This window comes from Scaptodrosophila lebanonensis, unplaced genomic scaffold (genome assembly GCF_003285725.1).
Source record: "Scaptodrosophila lebanonensis strain 11010-0011.00,11010-0021.00 unplaced genomic scaffold, SlebRS2 tig00000053-arrow-pilon, whole genome shotgun sequence".
In the NCBI taxonomy this organism is placed as follows: Eukaryota; Metazoa; Arthropoda; class Insecta; order Diptera; family Drosophilidae; genus Scaptodrosophila; species Scaptodrosophila lebanonensis.
Genome location: NW_022060548.1, coordinates 3,177,126 through 3,204,390, shown reverse-complemented (window position 1 = coordinate 3,204,390; position 27,265 = coordinate 3,177,126). Strand labels below are relative to the sequence as shown.

The 27,265-nt window shown below is 36.5% G+C and overlaps 3 protein-coding genes across 3 annotated transcripts; 1 reads left to right on the top strand and 2 right to left on the bottom strand.

Annotated features, from left to right (window-relative positions):
* Positions 1 to 4,015: 4,015 nt before the first annotated feature.
* LOC115623514 (CD81 antigen) lies at positions 4,016 to 15,217 on the bottom strand. The gene is made up of 5 exons (XM_030517894.1): positions 14,853 to 15,217; positions 8,174 to 8,368; positions 7,275 to 7,454; positions 7,000 to 7,215; positions 4,016 to 6,211 (listed from the first exon to the last, which is right to left on the bottom strand). The coding sequence occupies exons 1-5, from the start codon at positions 14,916 to 14,918 to the stop codon at positions 6,062 to 6,064; spliced, it is 807 nt and encodes a 268-aa protein (XP_030373754.1). The 5' UTR covers positions 14,919 to 15,217; the 3' UTR covers positions 4,016 to 6,061.
* A 601-nt stretch (positions 15,218 to 15,818) lies between these two features.
* Positions 15,819 to 22,030, top strand: LOC115624058 (mitogen-activated protein kinase kinase kinase 15). Its single transcript, XM_030518640.1, has 10 exons — positions 15,819 to 16,153; positions 16,232 to 16,426; positions 17,293 to 17,456; positions 17,525 to 18,419; positions 18,475 to 18,813; positions 18,884 to 19,686; positions 19,795 to 19,938; positions 20,001 to 20,903; positions 21,203 to 21,478; positions 21,536 to 22,030. Exons 1-10 carry the CDS (start codon positions 16,034 to 16,036, stop codon positions 21,738 to 21,740), a joined length of 4,044 nt encoding a protein of 1,347 aa, XP_030374500.1. The 5' UTR covers positions 15,819 to 16,033; the 3' UTR covers positions 21,741 to 22,030.
* A 1,561-nt stretch (positions 22,031 to 23,591) lies between these two features.
* On the bottom strand, positions 23,592 to 25,532 carry LOC115624351 (opsin Rh1). Its single transcript, XM_030519009.1, has 5 exons — positions 25,325 to 25,532; positions 24,694 to 25,254; positions 24,486 to 24,633; positions 24,030 to 24,307; positions 23,592 to 23,966 (listed from the first exon to the last, which is right to left on the bottom strand). Exons 1-5 carry the CDS (start codon positions 25,330 to 25,332, stop codon positions 23,840 to 23,842), a joined length of 1,122 nt encoding a protein of 373 aa, XP_030374869.1. The 5' UTR covers positions 25,333 to 25,532; the 3' UTR covers positions 23,592 to 23,839.
* Positions 25,533 to 27,265: the final 1,733 nt, after the last annotated feature.

Genomic DNA, 27,265 nt, shown 5'->3' with positions numbered 1-27,265 from the left:
GCAGGGACTTTAGCCATTGCCCTAACTCGAAATTGGATAGAGAGTCCTTTGAATTGGAAGTTAATTTTAAACTAAATTAAATTCGTACGTTTAGTTGAAACTAAATTAAATCAAAATGTACCTAGTAAATGTAAATTATGATAATAATTTTTCAATGTAAGCTATTTAAATTAAATTTAATGTATAGACCCAATTGGAGCGCAGGCAATTAAATGATATTCAAAATGTTTGCACATCACTTCTATCATGATAACAAAAGATAACAAAGTCCTTCATTTACGCTCTTTTCAATTCAAAACCTACGAATTACAAATATTGCAAAAGAACTATTTTGCAAAACAAATACAATTTAAAAACAACAGCAAACGTGGTTAGTGATTTGGATTGTTCATAAGTACATACACATAATAACGAACTAAAAGTAATTCTTAAACAAAGCAAACTACATACTACTTATTATAATATGCGACATCTTTAAATTACATTTATTTCATTGTCTTATAATTAAAAACAAAACAAAAATACATATATACATAACAACAAAAAACATGAAATCCCGTTCAATATTTAGAACGCGTCCGCAGCTCCTTGTCAAATAACAAACTAATTGCATGAAAAGTACATAAAAGAACTATTATTTATTATTATCATGGCAAAGCATTAATGTTGCTATTCAGTTTATTAGTCACAGACTATTCGAACATTCCCATTATTAACTGTTAGTTCAAATATAGTGTTACCGAGAGACTCTTATTTTCGGCATCATTGCAGTTTACTTTCAAATAAAACGTTTAGTTTTTAGCAAAAATAATAGTAATAAGTGGAGAAAATGTTTAGAAGATGTACTTTCTTGTGCTATTGTATGATTTCATGAACAAAAAGAAAAACACATTTTAATAAAAATAAAATTTAATTACATATGTGCATAGGTTGTTTCGGTTGTTATTTCTTACCCAGCAATGGTCGCAGGAAATTAAACAGGGAACTGCCGAAGCACATGGCTGCCTTTAAAATCGATTAGAGAGCAGCAACATACACCTGTCTGTCCTTGCGATTATCATTATATATTGAAGCTGGCGGCCAAAACAGATGGCACAGTGTTGGCTAAAATATTCTGAATATCTTATTGGATATAATTATTTGCATTGCCTTTGAAATCGAATATAGCGCAGAAAGATAAACCTTTGCGTTCATCATTATACAAAACATTTTTAACTTGCAGCCTTTGTCCAGCTCTGGATCGTTCACAGCACTGGTCTCATTTTGATTATCATTATATAGTATATATATATGTTCATTAAATATTGTGTTAGAAACTGCAGCTCATTGTGCAACGGAAGCCATCTGGTCATGCGAATCCAATAATGCCGAAAAAAGTGAACCGATTTCTAAGACAAGCAAGAGGTTGAGTTCCAGGCACACCTTTTTATACTTGTTCCCGGAAAAATTAATCCAATTATTAATTTTTACGGAATATTGCTATATCTAAAATTTAAAAATATTCAAAGTCGTGCGCAACCGACTCTTGAATACCCTACATCCAACCAAATAATCAGACTAAGATGTCGCTATAAAGAAAACGGTACTATGATAGATTCCTACATCGATCGTCCTTTGGCAGGTATATAAATATGCGCTCGAATAAAAACCTACATTACCAAGATGTCTGTGGTGGTTGAAAATATCTCGATACTCATACGGACGGACAGATAGACAGTCAGACATGTCTATATTCATTCGTCTCAACATGGGATCTGCTACGCCTCATGTTGCAAAAATCAATTCTGGAACGCAAAAAACAGTTATATGTAAGAAAGTTTTTTTTTGTTTCTATAAACTTTAGTATTTTATTTCCAACGACTATGAAAGTAGACTGCGGTGCAAACTATCATTGGTTCCTGCTCTTGAGTCCAGCATGAGAGATTCAATAAACTTCCTAATAATTACTTCAATGCTTTAGAAACCTATGATCATTCATGCCTATAGAGATAAAAGACATTCCACACATTTGTTTAATAAATGTTAGTTTATTTTAAATATCAATTGTATGCCGCTGCTTTTTTATTTCATTGAAATTTTATGAAGTGAATTTTATGCAATTTTTTCTTTAATGGTATGGTAAGTATTGTGATTTAAATTTAAGTTTTATACTCTTTTGCTGCTTTTGTTTTTGTGTTTCCTTTCCTTTTCTTGTTTCTAAATTGAGCATTATCTTTAATTATTCTCAAGATTATTTCATATTGCTTAGTTTTGAGTGTCTAGATTTATGTTACTAAACTTCTATAGGAGAACAAATTCAGTTTTCAAACAATTTAAAGTGTCGCATCGAATGTTTTTAAAATGTTCAGGAATTGAAATCGAATTAAAAACCTTCTGACGTTCAGTCGAACAGGTGAGTTTTGATAGACCGGTTCTAGTGTCGAGGCATTCGTGACTACAATGAACAAAACTGTGTTAAGAAATAGAAATAGGGGATGTTAATTAATCATAGATTTCTTTTTGAGACAAAACTGATGTACTGTGGAGATATTTTATACACATATTTTATCTATACTCGTATATATGATAATTCGGTATGTATCTGGCCCTTCACTACAATAAGCCTTTATTCCGACAAGACTGTGAGAAAAAGTGTCCCAAGGACACAGAAAAGTTGAGTCTTAAGAATTGAAATCAGATACACAAATACGAAATTATATCAACATTTTTGTATTCCTATTTATTGCATTTTGCCTTTTTCTCTTTCTAAAAAATTATCTTTTGTAGAAGTCGCTGGAATCCAAAAGGAGTTCATATTGAATAATGACAGAATATATATTTATTGCTCAGCAATTGTTCATTATTTTTCATTACTCATTTACTATACTTCACTTTTTTTGACTAAATGTTCAAACGAATGGACCTGAATGACTCAAGTACATTAAACATTAAATTTGTCTCAAATTTTATATGTAAGTAAATACATTTAATACATTTTAAAAGTATTCTCAGATTTATTGCTCTGAAAAATTATCCACACTTTTATCTTAAAAGGTTTCTTTATTTCTGTGTTCCATTGACAGCACACACAGTGTAATAAAGTTTTGTTCTCATTTCAACGATAAAAACATAAAGGGATAGAATAGATTTGGAAGATATAGTATATATTGACCATCGCCGAAATTTGTTCATATAAATGTACTACATGCTTATTCGATATACATATAGCTTGCAAATACATTCCTTCGTACCTCCTTCCATACTGTATTAAGCTCCTCTTTTTAAGTCGAGCTGCTTTAATGGGCCTTAGAACATTCTTAACATCCAATTACTTAAAACTAAACATTTTAATTATTGCACATCGGCGTAATAATTTTATTTCTGTTTTAATGAAGTTGATTTATGAATGTTTTTTTACGATTCTATATGATTTGATTGATGGCTTTTGGAAAATGTTGTCTCTGCTTCAAATTTTAAGCTACATTTGAATCTTACTTTTGTGGTATTTGGTAGTTTTTCATTGCTACATGAGTCAATTGGATTCGAATATATTTATATACGTATAGTGAACGCTACAAATTCAACACATAAACGTTGGTTTTGGTGTTCATTTTTGTTCAACACCCTTTACATATGCGTTTTAATCATTTATGAAATGTTTCACTTATGCTAGGCTTTGTTTTTAAACAGCAAACATTTAACTGTGTGCCTCACTAAAATGAAATTACGCTTAGGTACTAGAAAAATGTAAATAAACTTTAATTTACTTACGTATTAAAAATTTATTTAAATATATATATAAGTCTATATATATATATATATATATATATATATATATATATATATATATATATATATATAAAAGTATATTAAAATTTACATTCAACAAATATATATATATATATATATATATATATATATATATATATATATATATATATATATATATATATATATATATATATTTGTTGAATGTAAATTTTAATATACTTTTATATATGTGTATGTATGTATATTGTAAATTTAATTTAATGCATTTGATGTTGTCATTGGATTGGTTGTAGATTTGATTTATTTAAAAAACGTTCATCGAAGGGTACAAAGTATGACGCTCAGGCTACTTTCAACTAACAACAAAATTCATATAACAACAATTAAAAAAATACAAATTCGTTTCGAGTGTGTGTGTTTCTGTGTGGAAAAAAATGAAAATTGTACAAAAAATATATGCAGGTGAGTGTTTCTTTATAAATTAGTGTATGATAAAACTACATATACACATGCGTATACGTATGTATTGCATGTTTAATTGTGTTAGTAAATATAGTTTTGTTTGTTTTTGTTTTGCTTTTGTTTTTAGTACTTGCTTTGACATTTTTGTGATGTGGTTGGTTGTTGTTTGATGTTTAATATATAAATAGTTTTTCCTATATATAAATAATAAATAAACGTTTATTTTTAAAGTGTTCAATGCAGGTAAGTAGATTCGTTCGAAATTCATTCGTTTTGTATTTCTCTCTTAAAGGTTTAACAATTCGAGCGTTTGTTTGCATAAAACAAATGGCAGGGCATGGTATGGCGCTGTTAAATAACAGTGCAGATAACAGAGCGCTGTTGCTTAACATGTGAGTGGTGCGCCTCTGAAATTGGCTTTCAGGATTGGATTACAAAAATAAAAGAAACTTGTTTAAATAGTACATAAAATATTTGGCATATAATTTCGCGAAGCTCAACGAATTTATTCAGATTCTTTAGCACAACATTTTTTGCACAAGAAAAATGATTGCATGTTGTTGTTGGGTCTTTGGATGGAAATAAACATATTTTCCTATATACTTGTATGTATGTATGTATAACTCATCATTTTTGCTTGTGGAATGCAATGTTTTAGCAATTTGGCAATTCTAATTGTCTCTTAAAAAATGGCCACAAAAATCAATAACGGAAGTCAATAAAGCAAGTAGATTAAATAATACAAATTATAAATATCAATTTTTGGCAAAAGACAATTTTCATATTTCATTCTCTTACTTTGCTAGATATATTTTTTATAGTAGTATGTTATTATATATATCTAAAAGTGTTATGCTGTTGAAACGTGATGTATTGCTGTTGTTTGTTTTTTTCTTTCTATTATTTATTTATGTCTATATGCTAAGTAATGCAGAGTTTGCTTTTATGTATGTACGTGTATGTAGATGTTTATGTAAAAACGCGTCTATGTTCTCATATTGTATTGTATTGGTTTTGCTTTTGGTTTTATTTGTTGAATGTAGAAATATTTTAGAAAAAGTTGTTGCATATAAAGTTTCTGCCTTTGCTTGTCTTATTTCTAAGTCGTTATGTGTTTATGTATGTAAGTATGTCTGTTTGCGGCCTTTACTGTGCCTCCTAACAATATTTGTGCTTTCATCAACGGCTTTCTCAAATCTTTTACAAATCGTCTGGCATTAAAAACTTAATGCCTCTGCTTGTATTTTAAAATATATACATAAAACCCCACATACAGTAACAACTCGATATAGTCACAGTTTTATTGCAGGACCTCTAAAGCTCTATGGCTCCAAATTGTAAGGTTAAATATAGTATTGTACAACGATTAACATCGAGACAAACACTTACTTGTGAGAATTTCCTATATTCTTCCGAATATATCATTCTACTTCTTATTTTTGTGAGGTACTCAAAGCTTCCAAAACTATATCGCTTGACTCCGTACCTCGGGCTTCGCACACAATTCATTCCTAGCTGCTTTTTGCTATTTAAAGTATTACAAAATTGTTCTGGTTTTAAAGTATTTCGCTTAATTCTTCTGCCTCCATTCAAGCTGATCGTCTCAAACATCTTATTTTCTTTTGCCATTTCCGCTAAATGCATTTTCACACTGGGCTCTTTTTATTGCCATTCTTTCAATTTTTTCTTCTTTTTTGTCCATCAAACCATGTTATGCCGCCTTACTGTTGTTGTTCTTATTGTTGCTGCTGTTCTTGTTGTTGGTTTAGTAACGCTTATGCTTTAATTTACATTTGGTTTGTTAGTACTTCTCATCGTCTGTTATTTCCCTATGGGAGTTCTGTAATTCTCAGGCCTTGTAATGCTGATGTCTGACCGCACAGCACAGGGTGAGGGCAAAGGTCAGCGATATCAGCTCTAATAGAATAATAATCACAGTTATGGCAAAGATCGTGATCCAATTTTCGTAAATAATATCGATTAGTTTGTCGACGCAACCCTGGAAAAGACAAAGATATGCACGCATTAGCAATTGTTTTTGCAATTAAGCAGAGCGTTTTCAACTTCCATTATTCTCTGTAGCCTGAAGTCTAAATTTGTTTATTCATTGCCTTTTGTATTGTTTGTTGTTTGTTCCGCTAGCTCTTGCAACCCCTCACACCACACCATACCATGCACACATTAAGAAATGCGTGCAGAATATCAATATTAATTAAACTATTTTTATTGCCTTTCTGTGCATGACAGGCGGAGAATTTTTATTAGCAAAACGTCGAACGACCCCACATCGTACGCCAATGTAAAGGATTATTAAGTTTTATGGCCCGGCACTTAATGATTCCCCAACTGTCGCCATAGGTCCATCAATGGGCAACAATTGTGTGATAAAGTCTGTTCTCAGACACACCTACCGATTTAGATTTGATCGATTTTTTAATGAACCTTTTCTGTTATAATGCTTGCCACTTAAGAACAAAAAGATTATTTAAACTCCACTTTAAATCAATCAATTATTTATTTTTATATTTGTACTATAGCTTAAACGCTTGAGGCGCTCTAGCTTTTGAAACATATTGTTTACAAATAGTGTTGAATGTATATATGATTTGGGGTTGAATTTAAATATTCAAATATTATCAGTTTTCTCTGAAAAACGAAACATATTTCAGAGCTCGGAACAGCCCTGTTATCCACCCTAATCAAAATTCGAAATCATGCCTATCTCTTCGGAATATTTACATGTGGTTAGCAGATAAAATGTCATCACCTAAACACATATTGTTTTACCTGCTGATAAATGGCGGTATTCAAAGGGCCACCATATTTCAAACGACGCGACAACTCGCAATCGTTCTCCTTAAGGTTCTCCTTGCAGCACGATTCGGGTATGTTATAGAAGACGTTCATCGAGGAGATGGCAATGTCAACAATGTTCGTGCGATCGACATTATTAAAGCGACTCGTGGCCCAATCTCCAGGTCCGTCCGCTCCGCAACACTTCAACTGTAAAACAAATAAATCCCAGTCAGTCAATAAATCAACACAGTGCTACAAATATTTACATTCTTCTGCAGCGTATCAAAGGTGACTGTGCGTGAGCTCATGCTCGACTGTCCATATTCCTCCTGGACGGAATATTTAACTGCAGCGCGCACAATATCGTCGAGTTTATCTTTGTTATGGAAGGCCCAGGCACCGGCAGCTATTTGTGCCACCATTACGATCAGTATGACGGAGAAGAACTGTGAGTTGGGGAGAAAAAAGGGTATGTTATAGAAGAGATTTATGTAAGTTGTGGGTGTTCTTAGGCTAGAGATGAGTGCGTGACAAAAGTGTACAGTCACTCGATCATGTCGAACGAACTGTATCTTACAAATTTTTTGTTGTTATGCAATGCATCTAAAACAATAGTATTTTTTTAAAGCTCTCTTGTTTGTCACAAAAATATTCAATTGTAATCAATGATAGCTTAATTTCTTGGTATAAGATGTTTCAATTATTTTTAAAAATACAAAATTCATCAGACAGATATTAATTAACATACAAATCTCTCTCATGGTGGGGTGTAACATGAAAAGAAACATCAGTTATCTAAGCATCAGATATTTATTTTAGATCTTTATTTTATTATATTTTACCCACTCGTATAAATCTTCACTTTGTTAAAAAATATGAGAATTCAGGCATACGAATAAATTGTAAATAATTGTGAATGTTCAGATCGTTTTTAGTAGGAACTATATTACACCAACAAAAGCTGATTTTCTTCGATCACTAAATCACGATAGCGTCAAAAGGCCCCTCAAAAAAAGCAATTTTCCACTAAATTGCAACTTCAGTGAGGCGTAGGCTGTGCAGACAGCCCAGCAGACTGGTGTGGGCTTCCACTTTTTTAATTGGATTTTATGCAGTCTGGCGAGATCTGAGCGTAGGTAGAATAACTTTGAGTACATTTACTCACCGATATCAGCAGACACTGCGATTCGCGACAAACGCCCAGGCAGCCAAAGAAGGCGCCCAATGTGATTAGAATGCCAATGCCAAGAAAGACGTAGAGTGCTATGTGATAATGGTTATACGATTGCGTCATGGAGAGCATAAAGGTGGGATCCGTGAGCATCCAAACGGAGGTGACCACAATTGTGAGGCCAATAATCTGTAACGAAACGAAAGTTCAAATTAGAATTGCAGTTGAGGAAGTAGGTCAAAGTTATGGGTTATCACTGCTGACCCAAATAATTAGCTAACTTTGCCACATTTTCGGTATCTCGGGCAATGAATCGAATACACACATCTGCAGTTACGCGCTTCAATGACGCCATGTGCCTTGCTCATTGGCCCGACAATTAAAGTGGCGGCAGCACAAGTCGTGCCAACTACCTCCCAAGTTCCCTCCTCCTCCCAAGCATATTCGAATTCGAGGCATCACCAGTAGCATTATGAAGCATTGTATGTAACTTATGATGTCAGCAGACAGACACAATTTTTCTATATCAATCTTTAATAAGTGTTCCGTTCCGACGGCCGTAAATGAGTTTCTTTGTGTTTGTCTCTAACTGTCTGTTTGCCTTTCTGTCATGTTGCCTGTGTGTGTAGTCTTGTGTTTGGCAAATACTTTCAGTCAAAATATTAATGCATTTAATGTGTGCGTTTTTTTTTCTCTTATATAGTAGTAAAAAACAATCTGCCCAGGCATTGAACTCAGCGCTAAGCCATTGTTATCATTATCACGCCGGGGTTATCGGTAAGAGTAACACTTTGACACACATAATATAAGAAAGTGTTGACTGGGAGTCGGGCATAGTCGGGCGTAGCTGTTGGATTTCGCGTAAGAAAACAATTTAACTCAATTAAATACTAAGTTGTTCGCCTGAATATTTAGATGCAAGCTCTTTTTGTGTACTGAACGGAAACTAAATGATTATTAACAGGAATTCAAAAAGCAACAATAAACAATTCATTCAACGATACATAATAATCGTTCAAAAACAGTAAAAATCGAAGATACAAGTTAAGATATATGGTATTTCAGAGAGCCCAAGCTATGAGATAAGTGAATGGCATAGTTTTGCGTAATAATTGAATAGACGTTTATTGACTCCAATAGACCATAGTTAGGTCAACATTTTGAATACTAAATACTATCTTTCCCCACTTATCAAAAATTGCTAGGTTTTTTGAAAGCGAAGGCTTACATAAAATTTTATAAAGATCCATTAAGGACTGATCTTATATAAAGACAATGAATAAAAGCAAATCTGTTTTAAGTAAATAGAAAAAATGGATGCCTAAAAATGTAATTCCTCTAGAATCTATATACATTTTTAAATAGGTTCATTGATTAATTTGCGATAAGGTTTCAGCTCTCTAATTATGTATCGGGACTCTTATATATTATTATGATATATCTGTGCATTTCAGTAATGCTCTGATGAATACAAGTAGTTGTTGCCTTTATTGATTAACCACTGCACTTACTTATGAATATAGCATTATTATAATTGCGCTTTTCTGGTTTATAATGAGCAATGTCCTAAACATTTTTAATGTAAATAATATACACTGATTCATTTTCCCAGCAAATTTGCATTTACATACATTTCAGCTGGCGTCATTCGACAGGAAAAAGCGTTTGCTCATTATTATATTTTTATATATGAAAAAAAAAAACGCATACAGAGAGCTTGTAGCAGTTCCCTCGCGAGACCCAACGAACTAAGAATAGAATTAAATTGCTTAAATAGGTTTTGATGAACTGGCACACTTAGTTGTAGGCGTGGTTAACTTTATTAGATTTTTATATTCATAGCAGAGGGCAAAAAAAACAGCTGTATATAAGTGTGGAAAAGTAATTGGCATGTAACCGAACTGTATAATAGCTCATTAATTTTTCAGAGACACATTTCCATGTAGGGAGTGCCGGGGCCCAGAAACAATGCGACAATAAATTAGAAATTCCCTTCAGCTTGTGAATGAAGCAGAAGGCCAGATAATTACGCCGAACACTGTGAATGATGTGAGGCCAAGAAAGAATGTATTTATTTTGTTTACTGTTTTTTCTGATTGAGCTATGCTTTTAAAATTTTAAATTTTTCTTCTTCTGTTTAAAACTAATTCGCTATCATTAGCCTACATATATTTCAAAAACAAGCAGTTTCATAATAAAGCTTGTTTTTTGACCGGATGTACATACATACTTTGAAGTTTTGCTTCTTGAAACATTTTTTAGCGTGAACATCGTAAGATACAAGAAAATTCCTTCCACGAAGTTCATTTTTATACTCTGTACATGAAATGTACAAGAGTATATTAGGTTTGCGCGAGCTGAAAAATGTAACAGGCAGAAGGAGGCGTGGCAGACCCCACAAAGTATATATATTCTTGATCAGCATGACAAGACGAGTCGATTTAGCCCTGTCTGTCTGTCTGTCCGTCTGTCCGTCCGTCCGTCCGTCCGTCCGTCCGTATGATCACCTAGATCTCAGAGACTATAAAAGCTAGAGACACCAAATTTTGCACAAAGATGCCCTATGTGTGTACGCCATACGAGTTTGTTTCATTTTTTTGATTTTCCCCCCCACTTCTCCCCTATGGGGGTTTTCCCGATTTTCCATTCGTATAATCGCCTATATCTCGGAGACTATAAGACCTAGGAACACCAAATTTTAGTCCAAGATGCCTTGAATGAATACGCAGAAAATGTATATTTTGGAATTTCCCTCCCTCCCCCCTCTTCCCCGCAAATGCGATTTTCTCTAACTCCCGTAATTCTTGGAATTTCAAACTAAAATTTTGGAAATACCACCAGTTGGTTATTATGTGTCCGTATGTCAAGTTTTACTATGATAGACCGATTTATCAAGAAGTTATAGCCATAAATATATTTGCTGCTGCAGCGATGCTGCAGCGCTGCCCATTGTTGATGTTGATGTTGCTGTTTAGTTGACTGCGAAAATGCTTACACAGACACAAATAGACGCACATAAACATACATACACTCACATAGACGCAATTGCTTTGTATATGTGCAATTATATACCCTTTACGTGAGTTCGAATACCGAGAATGGTAAAATCGATCAAATTTTTTTAAATTTTCTTATTTTTTTTCTATAATTATTGTAAACATATGTACAGAGTATTTCAAAGTCGGGACACCCGACTTTAGCTTTTTTACTTGTTTAAATTATTAAGAGTGAGGTACTGTAAATTTTTAAGATTACAAGTCTTTTGATTCATCTGGAGACATTTCAGTATATTTATTTTCTGGTGAGCTCAAAACACTTATTTGTTTTAGTACCAGAGGAATTCAAACTCAGATAAAAAGCATTTTGTGCAAACAAATTTCGGTCGTATATTTCGTGGGATTACATTTATCAGCTACCATTTCGCAATATATTTATATTATATACGTATGTACATACATACATGCATACATACGTAAGTACATACAAGTATGTATGTATATAAGCAGCTCTGCAGTTCCTTACGTAATTTCGCAGCATTTGATAATATACCATGTATGCATGCGTGTTGGCATGTTTGTAATTCAAGCTGCAGCATTCAAGCTCAGTTTGTGGCTGATAAGACAAAATACACAGAACGGTTGCGCACAAATAGAAAGAGAGACAGAAGGTCGTCTGGGAAGCAGCTCGGTAATCTACAATCTCTCTTGTGCTTTTCGATTATTCAATTAATACATTTTTGCTGTGTCACAAAATGTTATAGCTAAGGGAATAAAAAAGGCAACGACTACAAACAGTGCTCCGGAGCGAAGGAAAGATAGAGAGAGAGGAAGAGCCAATAAACTGTAAGCAGCGCAAAGGACAAAAAAAGGGAATAAATAACAGACAAACCCGTAATGTAATACTTATGTATGTACTTTACATACAATGTAATGTAATGTGAACGTTAACAGCGCCGTCGCATTAACAGTGGTTAGTTCAACCGCAACATAAGCCCGGCTTATACATACAAGTATACACTTATACATATTCTGCCAACATCTGTCAATGCACTGTTAGATAAAGAGAGCTTACGAGAAAGAGCGCGCTTTGCAGAGAGCGCATATTAAAACTATGGCAATGCAAATTGCATGGTGCAGACTGCGGACTATGGATTTGTATGTTAGTTGCTGAATGGAGGAGTCACACACAAGTGAATGCACGCATATGTACATATGTATATGTACCTATATAAAAACACACATATGCACAGTTTTACACGAAACGTGTAACACAAAGTTGCATGTTGCAGTTTTTTGCTACAAATTGACTGAAAAACATGGAATAGCACCACGCCTGTGTGGCAACAAATACGAAATGTGGCTAACATGTGACACACACATAGAACATATGAAATGTATATGAACATACATACATATACAACGTATAGTGTATGCATATACACAGCTTGCGTGTGTGTACTAAATGTATGCCAAATGGCTAATAAAAGTGCAAAGTCCTTGACTGACCTACATTACTGCTCGTTAAATTGCACAATGCGAGAAAGATAGGTAGAGAAGAGTGCAGAAAGGAGCACATAACTTTTACTATGACTGCAAAAATTCTTAAAATAAACAAAGTTCCCAACCCCGTCGTTAAGCCGTTGCATGTCAAACTGCACTCAAAATTAACAGCAATGATTAACCGCTATGTTGCAGCACTTTTCAAAATAATGAAAAATGAAAAATGTTGAGGCAAGCTCCAATTTGAATAATTGTGTGAAATACTAAACATAATGATATATGGATGGAAAAAAACATTGAAATTAATTGTCAGGCGGGTGGGCGGACGCTCTTTCATTTTAAGATGGCCAGGCGGTCAGCATCAGCGTCAGTCACGACGGCATCAGCATTGGAACGTCAACCCATTCGTGGCGCTTGATCAGAGCACTACGCCAAACTACGAGGATTTGGCACAGTGGTGTGGGGCTTACAAAGTTTTTATTAGACAAGCGCGCGCGCCAAAAACTTGCACATTTTTGATGTAATAGCATGGACATTGTTAAATAGGTAGTTCTATTTTTTAAATTTCAGTCATTCACGATTCAGAACTTGAAAATTAATAATTAATTAATAATTCGATTTGAGACTACAACTGGAGAGTTGTGAACGAATTAAAATAAACTTTTTAATATCTTTACAAGCACATGGCTGTGGTCTTTTTTAGCATACATATTTTATATCATTTAAACTGATATAATTTTGTTTATTCCATTTCTAAATTTCATTACATTTTCCATGCACATAGTGCTATCTAGTTCTAGTCTATGCTATGCCTATCATAAACACTTGCCTTGATGCTTTCGACAACATGTTATTATAGATCTAAAACACATCATCGATCATATACACACACACACATACAAACATATGTACATATGTACATATATGCATACGTATTTAAATATAGACTTTAATGGTTATAAATTGCTCAAAGGAACATGTGAACGCGCGCCTACACCCACAAACTTGAAACTTGTGCCACAGTGCAATTAGACAACTATGATGCCGCTGCCGTCGTCGCTGCTTCTGCCACTGGCGTAGAAACGGCCGCTGCAGCAGCAGCCTTAGCAGCAGCAGCAGAAAAATCAACAACAGCACGAAATAGCGGCACATACATATGTTGTTGTTTTTCTAACATTCGAAAATAGATTTTGACTAATAAATACTATAGCCACGAAAAAATCGAAAAGGCAACTAAATGAATATCTAACGTAGAACATGAAAAGGCAGCACAAAATTAAATTGTTACTCAAAAATGTTCAATATGTATGTATATTGCCAAACAAAACATAAACGATACAACAACAAAAAATACAAAGAATAAAAATTGTAAAATTTTAAAGCAATTGATGTTTAAAATTCATGCGGGGCGTTGTTGAAAGGCAGACATCCCTCCTATCTTCCCCACCCACCCATCATCGTTTACAATTGCTGGCAAAACGAACGACGAAAGAATTGTAAAACGCAAAAAGGAAAAGTGGGAGTTTGGTGGTGGCGCACCTAAAAGGCGCCAAATGTAGGTCCTACACACACATACACATAGCCACATATATGCAATACATACATACATATGTTCGTATACACTAACTTTGTTCAAGATAAGAGCAGACGAACACGAAAGCACGAAGGAAAAGAGACGGTTTATAAAAAAAATCAAATCAAATCAAACTTAACTACAAACACCAACACACATGCACGTAAATAAAAACCAGCAGGAAAACGCATAGGAAAGAAAAAATAACAATAAAACAACAACAAATACTACGGCCTGAATTTGTGGCAAGAGACCTGGGAAGAAGGGGAAGGAGAAGCGGCTGCATAACTTCGTGGGTGTCTGTCGCATGCTCCCACAACTAGCAAGAACAACAACAAGAGAGGAACTTCTATTGTTTATTAGAGTAGGGAGCAGCAGCAGCAACAACAACAATATAAATGCCTTGCAGAGAGCGGAGCGTGCGCGGCAGCCTACAAAAGATGCGTAGGGAGTGCTGCTGCCTTGCACATACACACACACAGGAAGAGCAATGAATGAGGTATATAAATATATGTATGTATGTGTGTGTGTACATATGTGTGTTCCAGTTGTTGTTGCTACTGCTTGCTGCCTGTGTTTGTTGGTTGTCTCCGATACATACCCAAAATAAAAGATTTATAAGGACCATCAAGTATTTTACACACGAACAGCAGCCGTTAAGACCCATTTTGTTTGTTTCCTTTTTGGTTACGCGTTATTTTATATAAAAAATGCTTCGTTTATTTTGCCACCACCACTCGTTTATACTTTGCTTGCTTCCTGCTGCCAACAACAACAACACAGCAGTGATTGAGAAAAATTGAAGCTGCGCTTGCAGCAATGCACTTTTTTCTTGCACTCTCCACACTCAAGTGGGATAATATTTTGAACTCTTAAACACACTTTTAGCTTAATTCACTAATTTACGATTGGCCGTTGAGCGCGTTACATTAGCAGTTAAATTTTTTAAATTTTCATTCGTGCAGCAGTAACAGCAGCGGGCGAAGCCAGCTCACGTCGAATGCTATTCTCTCAAATGAACTACATGAACTAGAGCTGGGAACGATTCGATTAAGAATCGGTTGGGTCGATTCTTTTTTGAAAAGTAATGAATCGATATTTCGGTTTGAAATAACGATTTTCTTTACATATATTTATAGATGTAACCTTGTCATTACAAACTTGACGTTACATTATCATTGAAAGAAAGTAAAATATAGCTTATTTCTTGAATTGAAATAGGGAGGATGTTCCATTATTTTAGTCTTCTGGGGGCTGTGTTATTTACGATATTATTATTTATATATGGCTTTGGATTTGCGTGATCGGAACTTATTTATTTATTCAAACTAAACACAACTTAAAGATTGATTTGAAAACCCAAAATAGAATAAAATTCAGCTCATAAATGAACCTGAATTTAATGAATCACTTCGCATACGTTGATCTGGCAGCTCTACGGCAATCGGACTATCCATAGGTTGCGTGGGCGGTCAGAGTTGCCCATTTAGCAAGAAGCGCGAAACAAACGGCAACAAACTGGCCACACCGCAGCCAATTGTGATTGTGGCGTAGACCGTGCACATTTTTACAATATTCAATATTTATTTGTGTATATATTCGCGGCAAGCAATTAACACTTTGCAAATGCAACAAGTATGTGGTAATGAAGCTGCCTACAGTTAGCAGCATTGCGAGCAATATCACACAAGCAAACCGCAGGCAAAAGCAATCAGGCTAGAACACTGCGTCTTTATTTTTTGTGCCTCGCGACTGCGTCCCAGTGCCTATTACAGCAAGAACATGGATGTTGTTTGTGTAATTGATACAACCGTCGATAAATATTTGGAGCAGCGCACCTGCGCCATGGAGGAGGTGAAGCTGGCCGTAAAGGCAGCTGGCGCTAATTTTCAGCGGGTGCTGGTGCGTTTGTTTAGAGCTTAAACATTTTTTGTTAACATTATGTTATACAATAACATTGATCTTGAACGCGTCTTACAGTTTGAAAGATTGGATTTTGGCGAGACGAAAAATTTGGATATATTCTATAATGCCGATGTTGCCATCATAGACTTAAGCATCCTGACACAACAAAGCACGCTATCCTATCATTATGGTGTGCGCGAAAGCTTCGGGATGAAACAAAATATACTCATCTACAACGATGTAGACGATCGCCAGACCCTCAGTCTTAAGGTATGGATACTAATACATGCATATGCCTATATTTATACTTATTGTGTTTCTAAGCAGCTGCTCTTGATTTGTCAGATATTGTTATTGGCAATAAAAGGCAATCGCGACAGCAACAAGAAAAACATATCACATAATCGACGCTGTTTCTGCGATAAGATAAATACTAAGCAATTTAATGCTTGCTTTTCTTTTCCAAACCGCATAAGTTCTTGTTGTTGGTGTAGTTAGTTTACATTTTGCTTCTCAGATGTGTTTCCGTTGAAATGTGTTATTTTTGTTTTGGTATATAAAATGCAAGCAACAGCAACCTGAGAAAAACAATAACAAAATCGGGCCCGCCAACGCAAAAACACGAAACCACACGCACACTTATAATCACACATACACATGCATGCATATACTATAAACACACAACATATCGGCACCAATAAACGCACAAACTGTGGTGCAGCACAGCAGCCGCCATAAAAAGTGGAGCACCCACGTATTTACAATAATAACATAAACTGAGGTACTGCGTATGAGAAGCGCGGAGGAGAGCTCAAATAGAATTTCATTTTAAAATGTGTTTTTAGTCAGCTATTTTATTTAATATCACTAAAAATTATTGTTATAGACTTAAAAGAGAAAAATCATTTATATATGTAATTGGACTTTTTTAAACGATTTTTTTTAAACCAAATAAGTTTAAGACGCCATTGCCTGCCGGATTTAGGTTTAAGTCTAAGGCCATAATTTAATAAATCGTAATTTTAAGTAGTATTACTAAGATTCGAATTCCATTAATATTGCAGTTTATAATTGAATTAAGTTGTATGAAAATTGTAGTGAATTTCATGACTAACGCATTTTTTATATCTTTTCAGCTCTCCTGTGCCAATTACATATTTCTGTCCTACAAACTCAACACAAAGACCAACACATGTAACCTAACTAATCTGGGCAATAAAGAGTCCTCGAGCGAAGGACGTGTGCCTACGCTACAGTCATGCTTCAAGCGCATCCTGCAAGACGTCGAAATACAGTCTAAGTGAGTGCTATAAGTAAAGTAAAAAATCGAAGCTTTTCTACAATACGAGTTTATCTGTTCTTCCCTAGAGCACACATGCGCGAGAAGTTTCTGAGCGACTTGCGTACGGCACGTGATATTCATGCCACAAATGGTGTCAAGCTACAGGCTGTTTTGTATGAGATGCGAAAGCGTTTGGACGATCCACATGTGCTGTCTGGTGAAGTGGTGCACAGTTTTATGTGCTCCCTTCGGGATGTGCAGGACTACGATGCGATGGTGCGATTGGTAAATGATCTAAAAAACATACCGAATACCAGAAAATTTGTGGAGACAGGAAATATGAGTTTTCTCTACGCCTTTGCTTTGAATCGGCGCAACCGGAAGGGTGACCGCGAGAAGGCCTTGGAATCATCCCTTTGCGCACTAGAAAAGAAAGAAAATCACTTTCCCGACATGCTGTGCCTGTGCGGTCGCATCTACAAGGATATTTTCGTGGAATCCGACTGCACAGATGCCACCAGCTTAGCCCAAGCCATTAAATGGTATCGCCAGAGCTTCGAAGTGCAGCCAAATGAATATGCGGGCATTAATTTGGCTACACTGCTGGTCATTGAGGGCAAGGAGTTCAGCAATACAGAGGAATTGCAACACATCGGCATGACGCTGAATAATCTCATTGGGAAGAAGGGCAGCCTGGCATCGTTGACCGAGTATTGGGATGTGGCCACATTCTTCGAGATATCTGTGCTGGCCGAGGATTATGCAAAGGCTATACAAGCAGCCGAATGTATGTTTAAACTGAAGCCTCCTAATTGGTATCTAAAGTCCACAATTGGCAACATTTCCCTCATACATCGGTTTCGTAAGAAGCCAGAGGATCGTCTGCCCACCATTGAGGAGCAAATATTTCAGTTCTGGATGGACTTCTTTCTAGGTGCCACCAACACAGAGGAGATTAATAGCATTCGCTTTCCCATATTGGTATGGCCTAATATGACACTTTTGAGATAGTTATTTAATGATGTTTTTCTTACAGATACTCGAACCGCAGAAAATTTACATGCCCAGTTATGTGACCATTAACATGGATGCGGACGAAAAGTCCATACAGATAGTTAACTTATGTCTCGCGCATTCAAAAAATGAGTGCAAAAAGCTGCATGATTTTTTATTTGTTGCGTCCAAAATCAAATCAGTCAGTCTTTATAAACGGGACGATCGATGCGCCTATTTATATGTGCACCACAACTCAGATGATTTTCAAATCTATTTTCCGTCCACCGAATGCCGAAAGAAGTTCTACAATCTGATATTAGACATGACTGCCGATCAGGAAGTGTTTGTAAATCTCAGCAACGATGAAGCCCAAATAGAGGTACGAAATAAAACAAAAGTGTCAAAAGTTACATTATATTTATTTGTTACTTCGATTCTTCTGCTTGCAGTTCGAGTACGATTACGACGATCAGAATCGTAAAATAGTGCTGGGCAAGGGCACCTATGGAACCGTTTACGCCGCTCGGGATAAGCAGACCCAGGTTCGCATTGCCATCAAAGAGGTGCCTGAGAAGAACATACAGGATGTACAGCCTCTGCACGAGGAAATCAAGCTGCACTCCCAACTCCGTCATCGCAATATTGTACAGTATTTGGGCTCACGTTCCGAGTTGGGTTTCTTCAAGATCTTCATGGAACAAGTGCCCGGCGGCTCACTATCGGATTTACTCAAAACCAAATGGGGACCCCTGAAGGACAACGAGTCGACAATGGCCTTCTATTCGAAGCAAATACTGGAGGGCCTCAAATATTTGCACGAACAGGATATTGTGCATCGTGACATTAAAGGTGATAATGTGTTGGTCAACACATACAGCGGAGTGGTTAAAATATCAGATTTCGGTACCTCCAAGCGCTTGGCTCGCATCAATCCCATGACGGAAACGTTTACGGGCACGTTGCAGTATATGGCGCCCGAGGTCATCGATCAGGGTGTGCGTGGCTATGGACCGGCGGCTGATATTTGGTCGTTTGGTTGCACCAATGTGGAAATGGCAACGGGCAAGCCGCCATTTATTGAGCTGGGCAGTGCGCAGGCTGCAATGTTTAAAGTGGGCTTCTATAAAAAGCATCCTGGAATACCCGAGGAGCTGTCGTCCAATGCGAAGAATTTTATACTACGCTGCTTTGCTATCAGCGTGAATGACAGACCATCAGCCGCGCAGCTGCTTGCTGACGCTTTTCTAGTTGAGTAAGTTTTGGAATATTTGTATATTCACCCTTAAAGAAAGCTCTTAAATTGTAGGTAAAACCAATCAGTATCTAACATATCTATTTCGTTTTTCTTTATTTTTTTTAGCAAGCAGCGCAAACGACCCATACCCCCTCTGAATACAGATTTCGGACGTAGCATATCCGTGCCTGCCGATCGTTTAGTGCACAAAACGACACCACCTCTGATGTACAATACCACCTGCAACACACCGACAACGCCAGAATTGGAGTAAGTGCATCAAAAAATTATATATTTTGGTGTAATATAATACCTAAAATTGTTTTTTTCAGTGTCACGCACACCTCCTCGGTGGACATTGATGAGTTGACCACCAATCAGTTGGTGTTCGATCGTCGAAACTCGTCTGGATTTCTATTGTCACCCGAAATTGAAGCGACCACACCCTCATTGCGTACCAGCATTGGTGAGACAAGCGAAACAGATGGCTTTTATAGATTGAAAAAGGACTCACAACGTCGAACAACGCTGTCCAAAGTGCTGGCGCTAGATGAGTCCAAAATCTGCGATATTTGGCTAAAGAAGATCAGTGCCGATCATAATGCAACCATAGTCATACGCAAAAGTGATCTGCAGCTGTTAATTTGTGGACTACGCGACTATATAATCAATGAAAATGAGAAGCATTTGGAAGGCACAATCAATGAGCTAAAGGAGAAGCTGAACAACGATGCTGTGGCATTAGATCATTTGCATTTGGCGCTATACTCGTTTCAGGATGCTGTCGTTTCGGTGCTGCGGCTGCACTGCATCAAGCCCCACTGGATGTTTGCATTGGATAATTTGGTTAAGCGTGCTGTACAAGCAGCCGTCACCATTTTCTCACCCGAACTCGGCGCCAATTTGGCCGACAAGGATCTTTCTGGCAACGATGATGAGAGTGTGCACACAGCCCAGCAAACGTCAACGGACAGTCAGGAGAAGCCACAGATAGGTCTAGATAAGCCGTTGCCCATTAGCGCCAGTCACAGCGCCAGCGGCTTGACACAAATGGAGAGCGAAGCGGGTGCTATGAACACTTCAGTGGAATGTGTGCGCATTTTACGCGACATACGCGACAATCAGAAGCTACTGCGTCGTCAGATAATTGAGCATCAGCGTCAGAATTTGCGTGCCCTCCACAATATCAGTCATGAGCTGGCGCACATCTATATGGGCGGACGCAAGCGATCCAGGTGATTGTTTTTACTAAACTGTTAAGTCGTGGAAATGCAGAAATAGCTTGACTTGTTTATTTGAAAACTCCATCGAATCAATTAATTGAGTTGATTGAGGTCTCTGTTTAACTGCCCAACGAATTAAATGTAAAGTTTTTATCGTATCGATTTAAAATATTAAATTTAATCAAAATTTTGGGAAACAAAAATAACATTTAATTGCTTCTCCAGTAAAAAAGTTTAACCTCTAGTCGTAAACTGACTTTAATGATCAAAAATTTATAATGACGATAATGACGATGACTTTCTCTTTGCAGACGCAGCTTTAACACCTTTAATAAAAAGTGCCATAGAATGAATCCCAGCAGTGCTGTGCAGCGCAATAATAATGGTGCCAATGTCAATTCCAATAATATTCGGACTCTGAGCAAGCACAACTTTGGTCTACACGAAGTAGACGAGCAGTTGGAGCAGTGGCTGTCCCAGCATGATATTGACGAGTTCTCAAAAACGGTCATCTTGAACGAAGCCTTCACATTTGAGGATTTCATATATAATATGGAGAAAATGGACCTCATGCGTCTGGGCTTGCGGTAAGCGTGGAAATTAAGAATTACCCTATATTAGGCTGACTGTCCTCTGTTATTTAGAATTGGCGTTGAGGTGCGTATTTGGAAACTCATCATACAGGAACGTGCCTGCACCACAGATTTTACGGATAGTGGACAATCGGATATACAAGTATGCCGCAAGCCTGTAACAACAACAACAACGTCAACAATATCCAGCGTCGATGACTTGCTTAAAACTAAAATTAAGAAAAGCGAAAGCGAATATGATTCGTGTACTGATTGACGATTGAAGAAGGCAGCTAATTGATTGCCATTGCAATATTTACCCAAATACCAGTAGTTGTTGTTATTGTTGTTATTTCAACTGATTAATTATTAATGTTAATTTAAATATTTGTGCTACTAACCGCTGGCAATGGTTTATTATGCCTGAAGCGCCTTACAAATTGCATGTTACGCGTAACTTATATTAAGCAAATGAATTTTATTGCAGAATGCTGTTAACTTTTAAGTGCCTTTAATTTAAAACAAAAACAAAACCTGAAAATATATTGTGAAGAATTTGAAATGTGATTTATCGTTTGTTTATTTCTTTTTTCTATGCCCTAAGGAATAGCTAACTCAAGTTTTAAGAAAACTCACCATTAAAGAACATTTCTCATAAATATATGAAATATGCAAATAATGGCTATAATTGGCATTTGTTCGCATTGGCTTTTATCGTTTCTCCAAACAACAAAAGTTCGCGTTACTCAAAAATGAAATGCAATAAAACCTCAGCTTGTGAGATGTTTTAGAATATCGTCATTAGATACAGATATTTTAACCAAAATACTATTCGTCCATTTAGAGACACGTAATAATGATCGGGGTTATTTTCTTTGTAGCCATCCTTGCCGCTTTCGCTTTACTTCAAAACGGGTATCGTTTGCAGAATGTACCAACACAATATGTATCTTCCATCATTTTATACCTCATTTTGCATTTAGTGAAGAGCTCGAAACTAATCATCATCCAGATGGCCAGTAATTTCTATACTCTGTACATGCGTATACTTGTATTATTTAAAATCGGACTACGCCCGATTTGAACTTAAGACGGCGTCTTATTTTATTTATGTAGCCGAATGTCGAAAAGCGGAATAACTGTAATATAAACAATTACATTTAAAACGTAACGATCCAAATTTTTGGAACAGGCTGATTCATTCCATTCCACAAGTGACCTCAAAAAATCAATGGTAATGTTAGTTTAATACATAATGGAATATATCAACATTTTTTAACAAATGTGTGATGACCAGACAACTTACCTCTTCGTTTTTCTATTCTCCTTTCAACCAATCTACTGATGGCTTCAAAGCACGGAGCTCATAAGCTCGATTTTAAAATTCACAGGATTCAGCCTGTGTGCCCCTAACAGTTCCACCGTTACCTTAACAGCGCTTACACGAACTGTTAACATTTTAGTGTTACTTACAGACACACCAACAGTTATATTAGCAGATAAAGAATGTGCGGCATTTACATCAATGTTGTTATATTCTGTAAAAGCCCTCCATTTCCTGGGTTCCTCACAGGCTACTGCTAAACAGTAGGGGGACTTAGCTATTTTAATCCAACCCAATGTTTGATCATTAATTCGACCGATCGGTTGTCAAACAATTTTCCTAAAACTTAGCTCAAAGCGACTGTTAGCAGCAACTGCAATGCTTAACATTTTAGTGTTAGTTACAGACACACCAACAGTTATATTAGCAGATAAAGAATGTGCGGCATTTACATCAATGTTGTTATATTCTGTAAAAGCCCTCCATTTCCTGGGTTCCTCACAGGCTACTGCTAAACAGTAGGGGGACTTAGCGATTTAATCCAACCCAATGTTTGATCATTAATTCGACCGATCGGTTGCCAAACAATTTTCCTAAAACTTAGCTGACAATCACAGCGACTGTTAGCAGCGACTGCAATGCTTAACATTTTAGTGTTAGTTACAGACACACCAACAGTTATATTAGCAGATAAAGAATGGGTGGCATGGACTTACCGATTCAACCCAACCCGACTCAACGTCTGATCATTGATTTGATCGATTTGTAACTTTTTTAGTTCTTTGCCTTTAATTTCTTTTTTTGTTTTTTTGATTTTTAGTCTTTAGTGACATTGCAGTTACACATATGCCATTTACATATGTGTTAACAAATTTTTTATATATGCTGTTATTCGAAAGCGTTTCGTTCTGTTGCTGCAGTTGTTCTTGCTGTTGTTGTTGTTGTAGTTGTTCTTGTTTTGTTGGTATTGATGTTGTTATTATTTTATTGCTGTTGTTGTCGTATGTTGTTGTAGTTGTTGCTGTTGTTGTTATTGTGGAAGAACCAACAATTTATGCCTTGGACTCAGCCTCACTGGCAGTGACCTGAGACTGAGCATCGCTCGACTTGCCATCATCGACCTTGCCAAAGACGCAGCACGGGCATTTCTCCTTCAGTGCCAATCGGTATTTGGGATGGCTATTATAAAGGAAAACTCTATATTGTAGGGAATTCGATAGCTAATTTGAATGAATGCTTTACCTAATGCCATAAACAATTGGATTGTAGCAGGCAGCCGATTTGGCAAAGCAAGCGCCCCAGATGGTGTTCAATGGTGTTAGACCCTCGAATTTGAATAGACCCATGCAGTTGATGATTAAGTATGGGGTCCAGGCCATGAACCACAGTGAGATGGTGACCAGAGCAACCTTGGCGAGCTTGCCCTCAGCACTCTTCTCGGCATCCTCGGACGAGCGCAGAGATTTGACATTCATCTTCTTGGCCTGTTCGCGCATGGCTTTCTCGTGGGCAGATACGGCCTAAATGAGTATTAAAAAAAAGAATAGCATCAGTGTTGTGCAGCTCCATAAAGATACCGTCAAATAGGCGAATGATTTGCACACACAAAACGAAAGCCCAAAAAATTGTGCTATCTTTTAGTTAATAATCATTTTTTGGAGGCTATTTATAATTTTTCTATTTCTAGTTAGTACTTACGGCAATGATGAACCAGTACGAGTAGCAGATCAAGAACAGTGGGATATAGTAGACAAAGATCGAGTAGAAAATCAGATATGAACGTGGATTCCAATCGCGCTCCAAGTAGTCAATGCCGCAGGAAGTCAAATTACCCTCAGGTACATACCTAGCGGATCATTTAAGGTTTGAAGACTTCAGCTTCACTTGGAAATTGTAGCTCGCTCACCTGCTCCAGCCAAATACTGGCGCCAGACACCAAATCGACGACATGAACCAAATGTACGCAATTTTCCCTAATGCCAAGGGTATTGTCATCGGACGGCCGGCCATACCCTTGACAATAACCTGATAACGATCCAGCGAGATCATGCACATGGACCAAATGGAACTGCAACCGAAGGCCGATCCCAGACCGGCGTAAATGTCGCACATCATGGGTCCCAGCACCCATGTCTCGAAGTACAAATTAATGCCCATCATTGGCGTATTGGTGATCATAATGCCGAAATCGGAGATAGCCAAATTAATGACCAACAGATTAGCAGGCGTGCGCAACGACTTTGTGGTGGCGAATATGTAAATGACCACCCCATTACCGCACCACGAAATCATGCCAATTATAATCATGTAGGCGGTGAGAATTTTCGCCCAAATCGGATCCATAGCGGGAAACTGATTCCAATATGGGCTGATCAGGTGGGCCATATCGGGTGTCACCTTGTCAACCACAGATCCATTTGACAGTGGGGCAAAATGTGGCCCCAGTTGTGTGGCTGCTGCTGCAAAGCTAACCCAAACATAAATCCATTAGCCAATGCTTTACATACATATGTAAATATTGATATGCCCTGCCCTACCTCTCCATTTTGAATTTAAATTTTGAGTTTGTATTTTATACGTATATCACTATATCCCGGCTCTCGCTGAGGTATTAAACCGTTTTCTGTGTGAAAAGCAGCAAATTAACTAAAAAATTTCAACACTTTTCACACAACAAATTTCGGTTAGCTGAATATTTCACTGGAGCGGACTATTCGCGGCGATTGGTCGTTAGAAACCTGCGGCTTCACCTGCCCCACTCGACGCTTTTATAGACCCTGCCACAAATTCAATTAGACATCGCACGCGGCTCAGCGTTCGTTGCATTCACATTCTATGGTTAAAAATATCCCAGAGACATGTCCAAGCGTTGAAAGCAAAGCACGCCGATACTGTCGCCGCACCGGACTTATAATACTAATACTTGTAATATAAGCATCGTGAAAATATAAAATATAAAAAATTATATGCACAACGCTGCGGGCCAATGTCAATAGCTGAGATACTTAAATGGCTTCCAGAATATGCAAGTGTTTAAGTATTCAGCGACTTGGTCGCTGACATTGCCATCTTTTGCCATCAATACAGTTCAAGAAGTGGACGCCTTTAATATGTCAATGCAACGCTCATTATGTCACGAAAGAATCGATATGTCTCGAGGAGACTTCAATTTTGCCAAATAGTTGAAGAAAGCTACACCATTAAAGATACTTTTAAAATATATAAAACATCGTTTTCTTTATTGAATTAATTTTAATCTATGCCTATATTTTTTTAATTGCCCAACTTTGGGCTGAGCAGAGGCTCTCAGTTCGAGCGCTGCCTAATACTTATAGTATATATATTTCTTAAAATTGTTGGATGGGCTTTTTAATCTGCCCAGTAGTCAGAAATTATCCACATATTATATTTTTTATTAACTTTTTATTGTAATTCGATTTGTAGAAAATAAATTAAAGGAATTGTAATTCGTACAGCAATATTTTTGTTTTCTTTCGGGGAATACATACTTTAAAATTTATTTACCATTTAAGTCTTTATTTTATCCGTTACTTTATGCCTTTAACTACATTGTGATATGAATTTAGCTATAAATAGACGAACAGCCAAATAATTTCATCCAACAGATCGGTTTTGTTATAAGATATTATTGTAACCTAGAGAGGCATTCTTTTATGAATAAAAGCAGCTTGTTTAATTAAAAATTGAGACTAATTCTTCGAAGCTTAAGAGCAAAAGCAATTTAATTTTCAACCTGAAAGAGCTTTACTTACAACTTAATTAACTTAAAATGTTAGACGTCTTGCAATTGTTTCAATAACATATTTTTCAATTCAGCCACACCAAACTTGGAAAAATCATTAAAATATCTTCTCCATATAAACGGGCACATTTCTTTTACTTTTTTGAGACTTAACACTACATTTAGTATCTTTAAATTTGCAGCTCACAGCTGATTTGTACAATATGTAAGTCCGATTGTTTGCGATATATAAAATTGATTCAAGAATAGTGCATAAAAGAACGTTGTAGTCATATCTGATTTCGATGCATCTTGGATCGCAATTGGCGCCTTTAGATGACCAGATAGTAATACGTAATGCTTTAGACATAGCTCGTGGCTCATAGCCATGTGGGCATACAATTTCGTTACACGGTTTTTTTTTTAGTTTCTTTAGATTCCCTAAGACCTTTGTCTAGCACCAATTTCTAAGCTCTAAAGCTGCAAATTTTAATAAGTTGCCGGGCTTTACGGGATTCTAGAAACTAAAATTTACTTAATTGTAAACCAACTTTTTGCGGTTTTTTTAAAGTGCTTTATAAAATAAGCTCCTCGCACGCGTATTTTTCAGTAATTCACGCACTAATTCTTCAATTTGTTTTGATTATGCATAAAGCCATAAGCCATAATCCAACCAATCCTAAAAATTGTGCTTAAGCCGCTTATATCATTGCACAGCCCACAGATCGAGCAATTC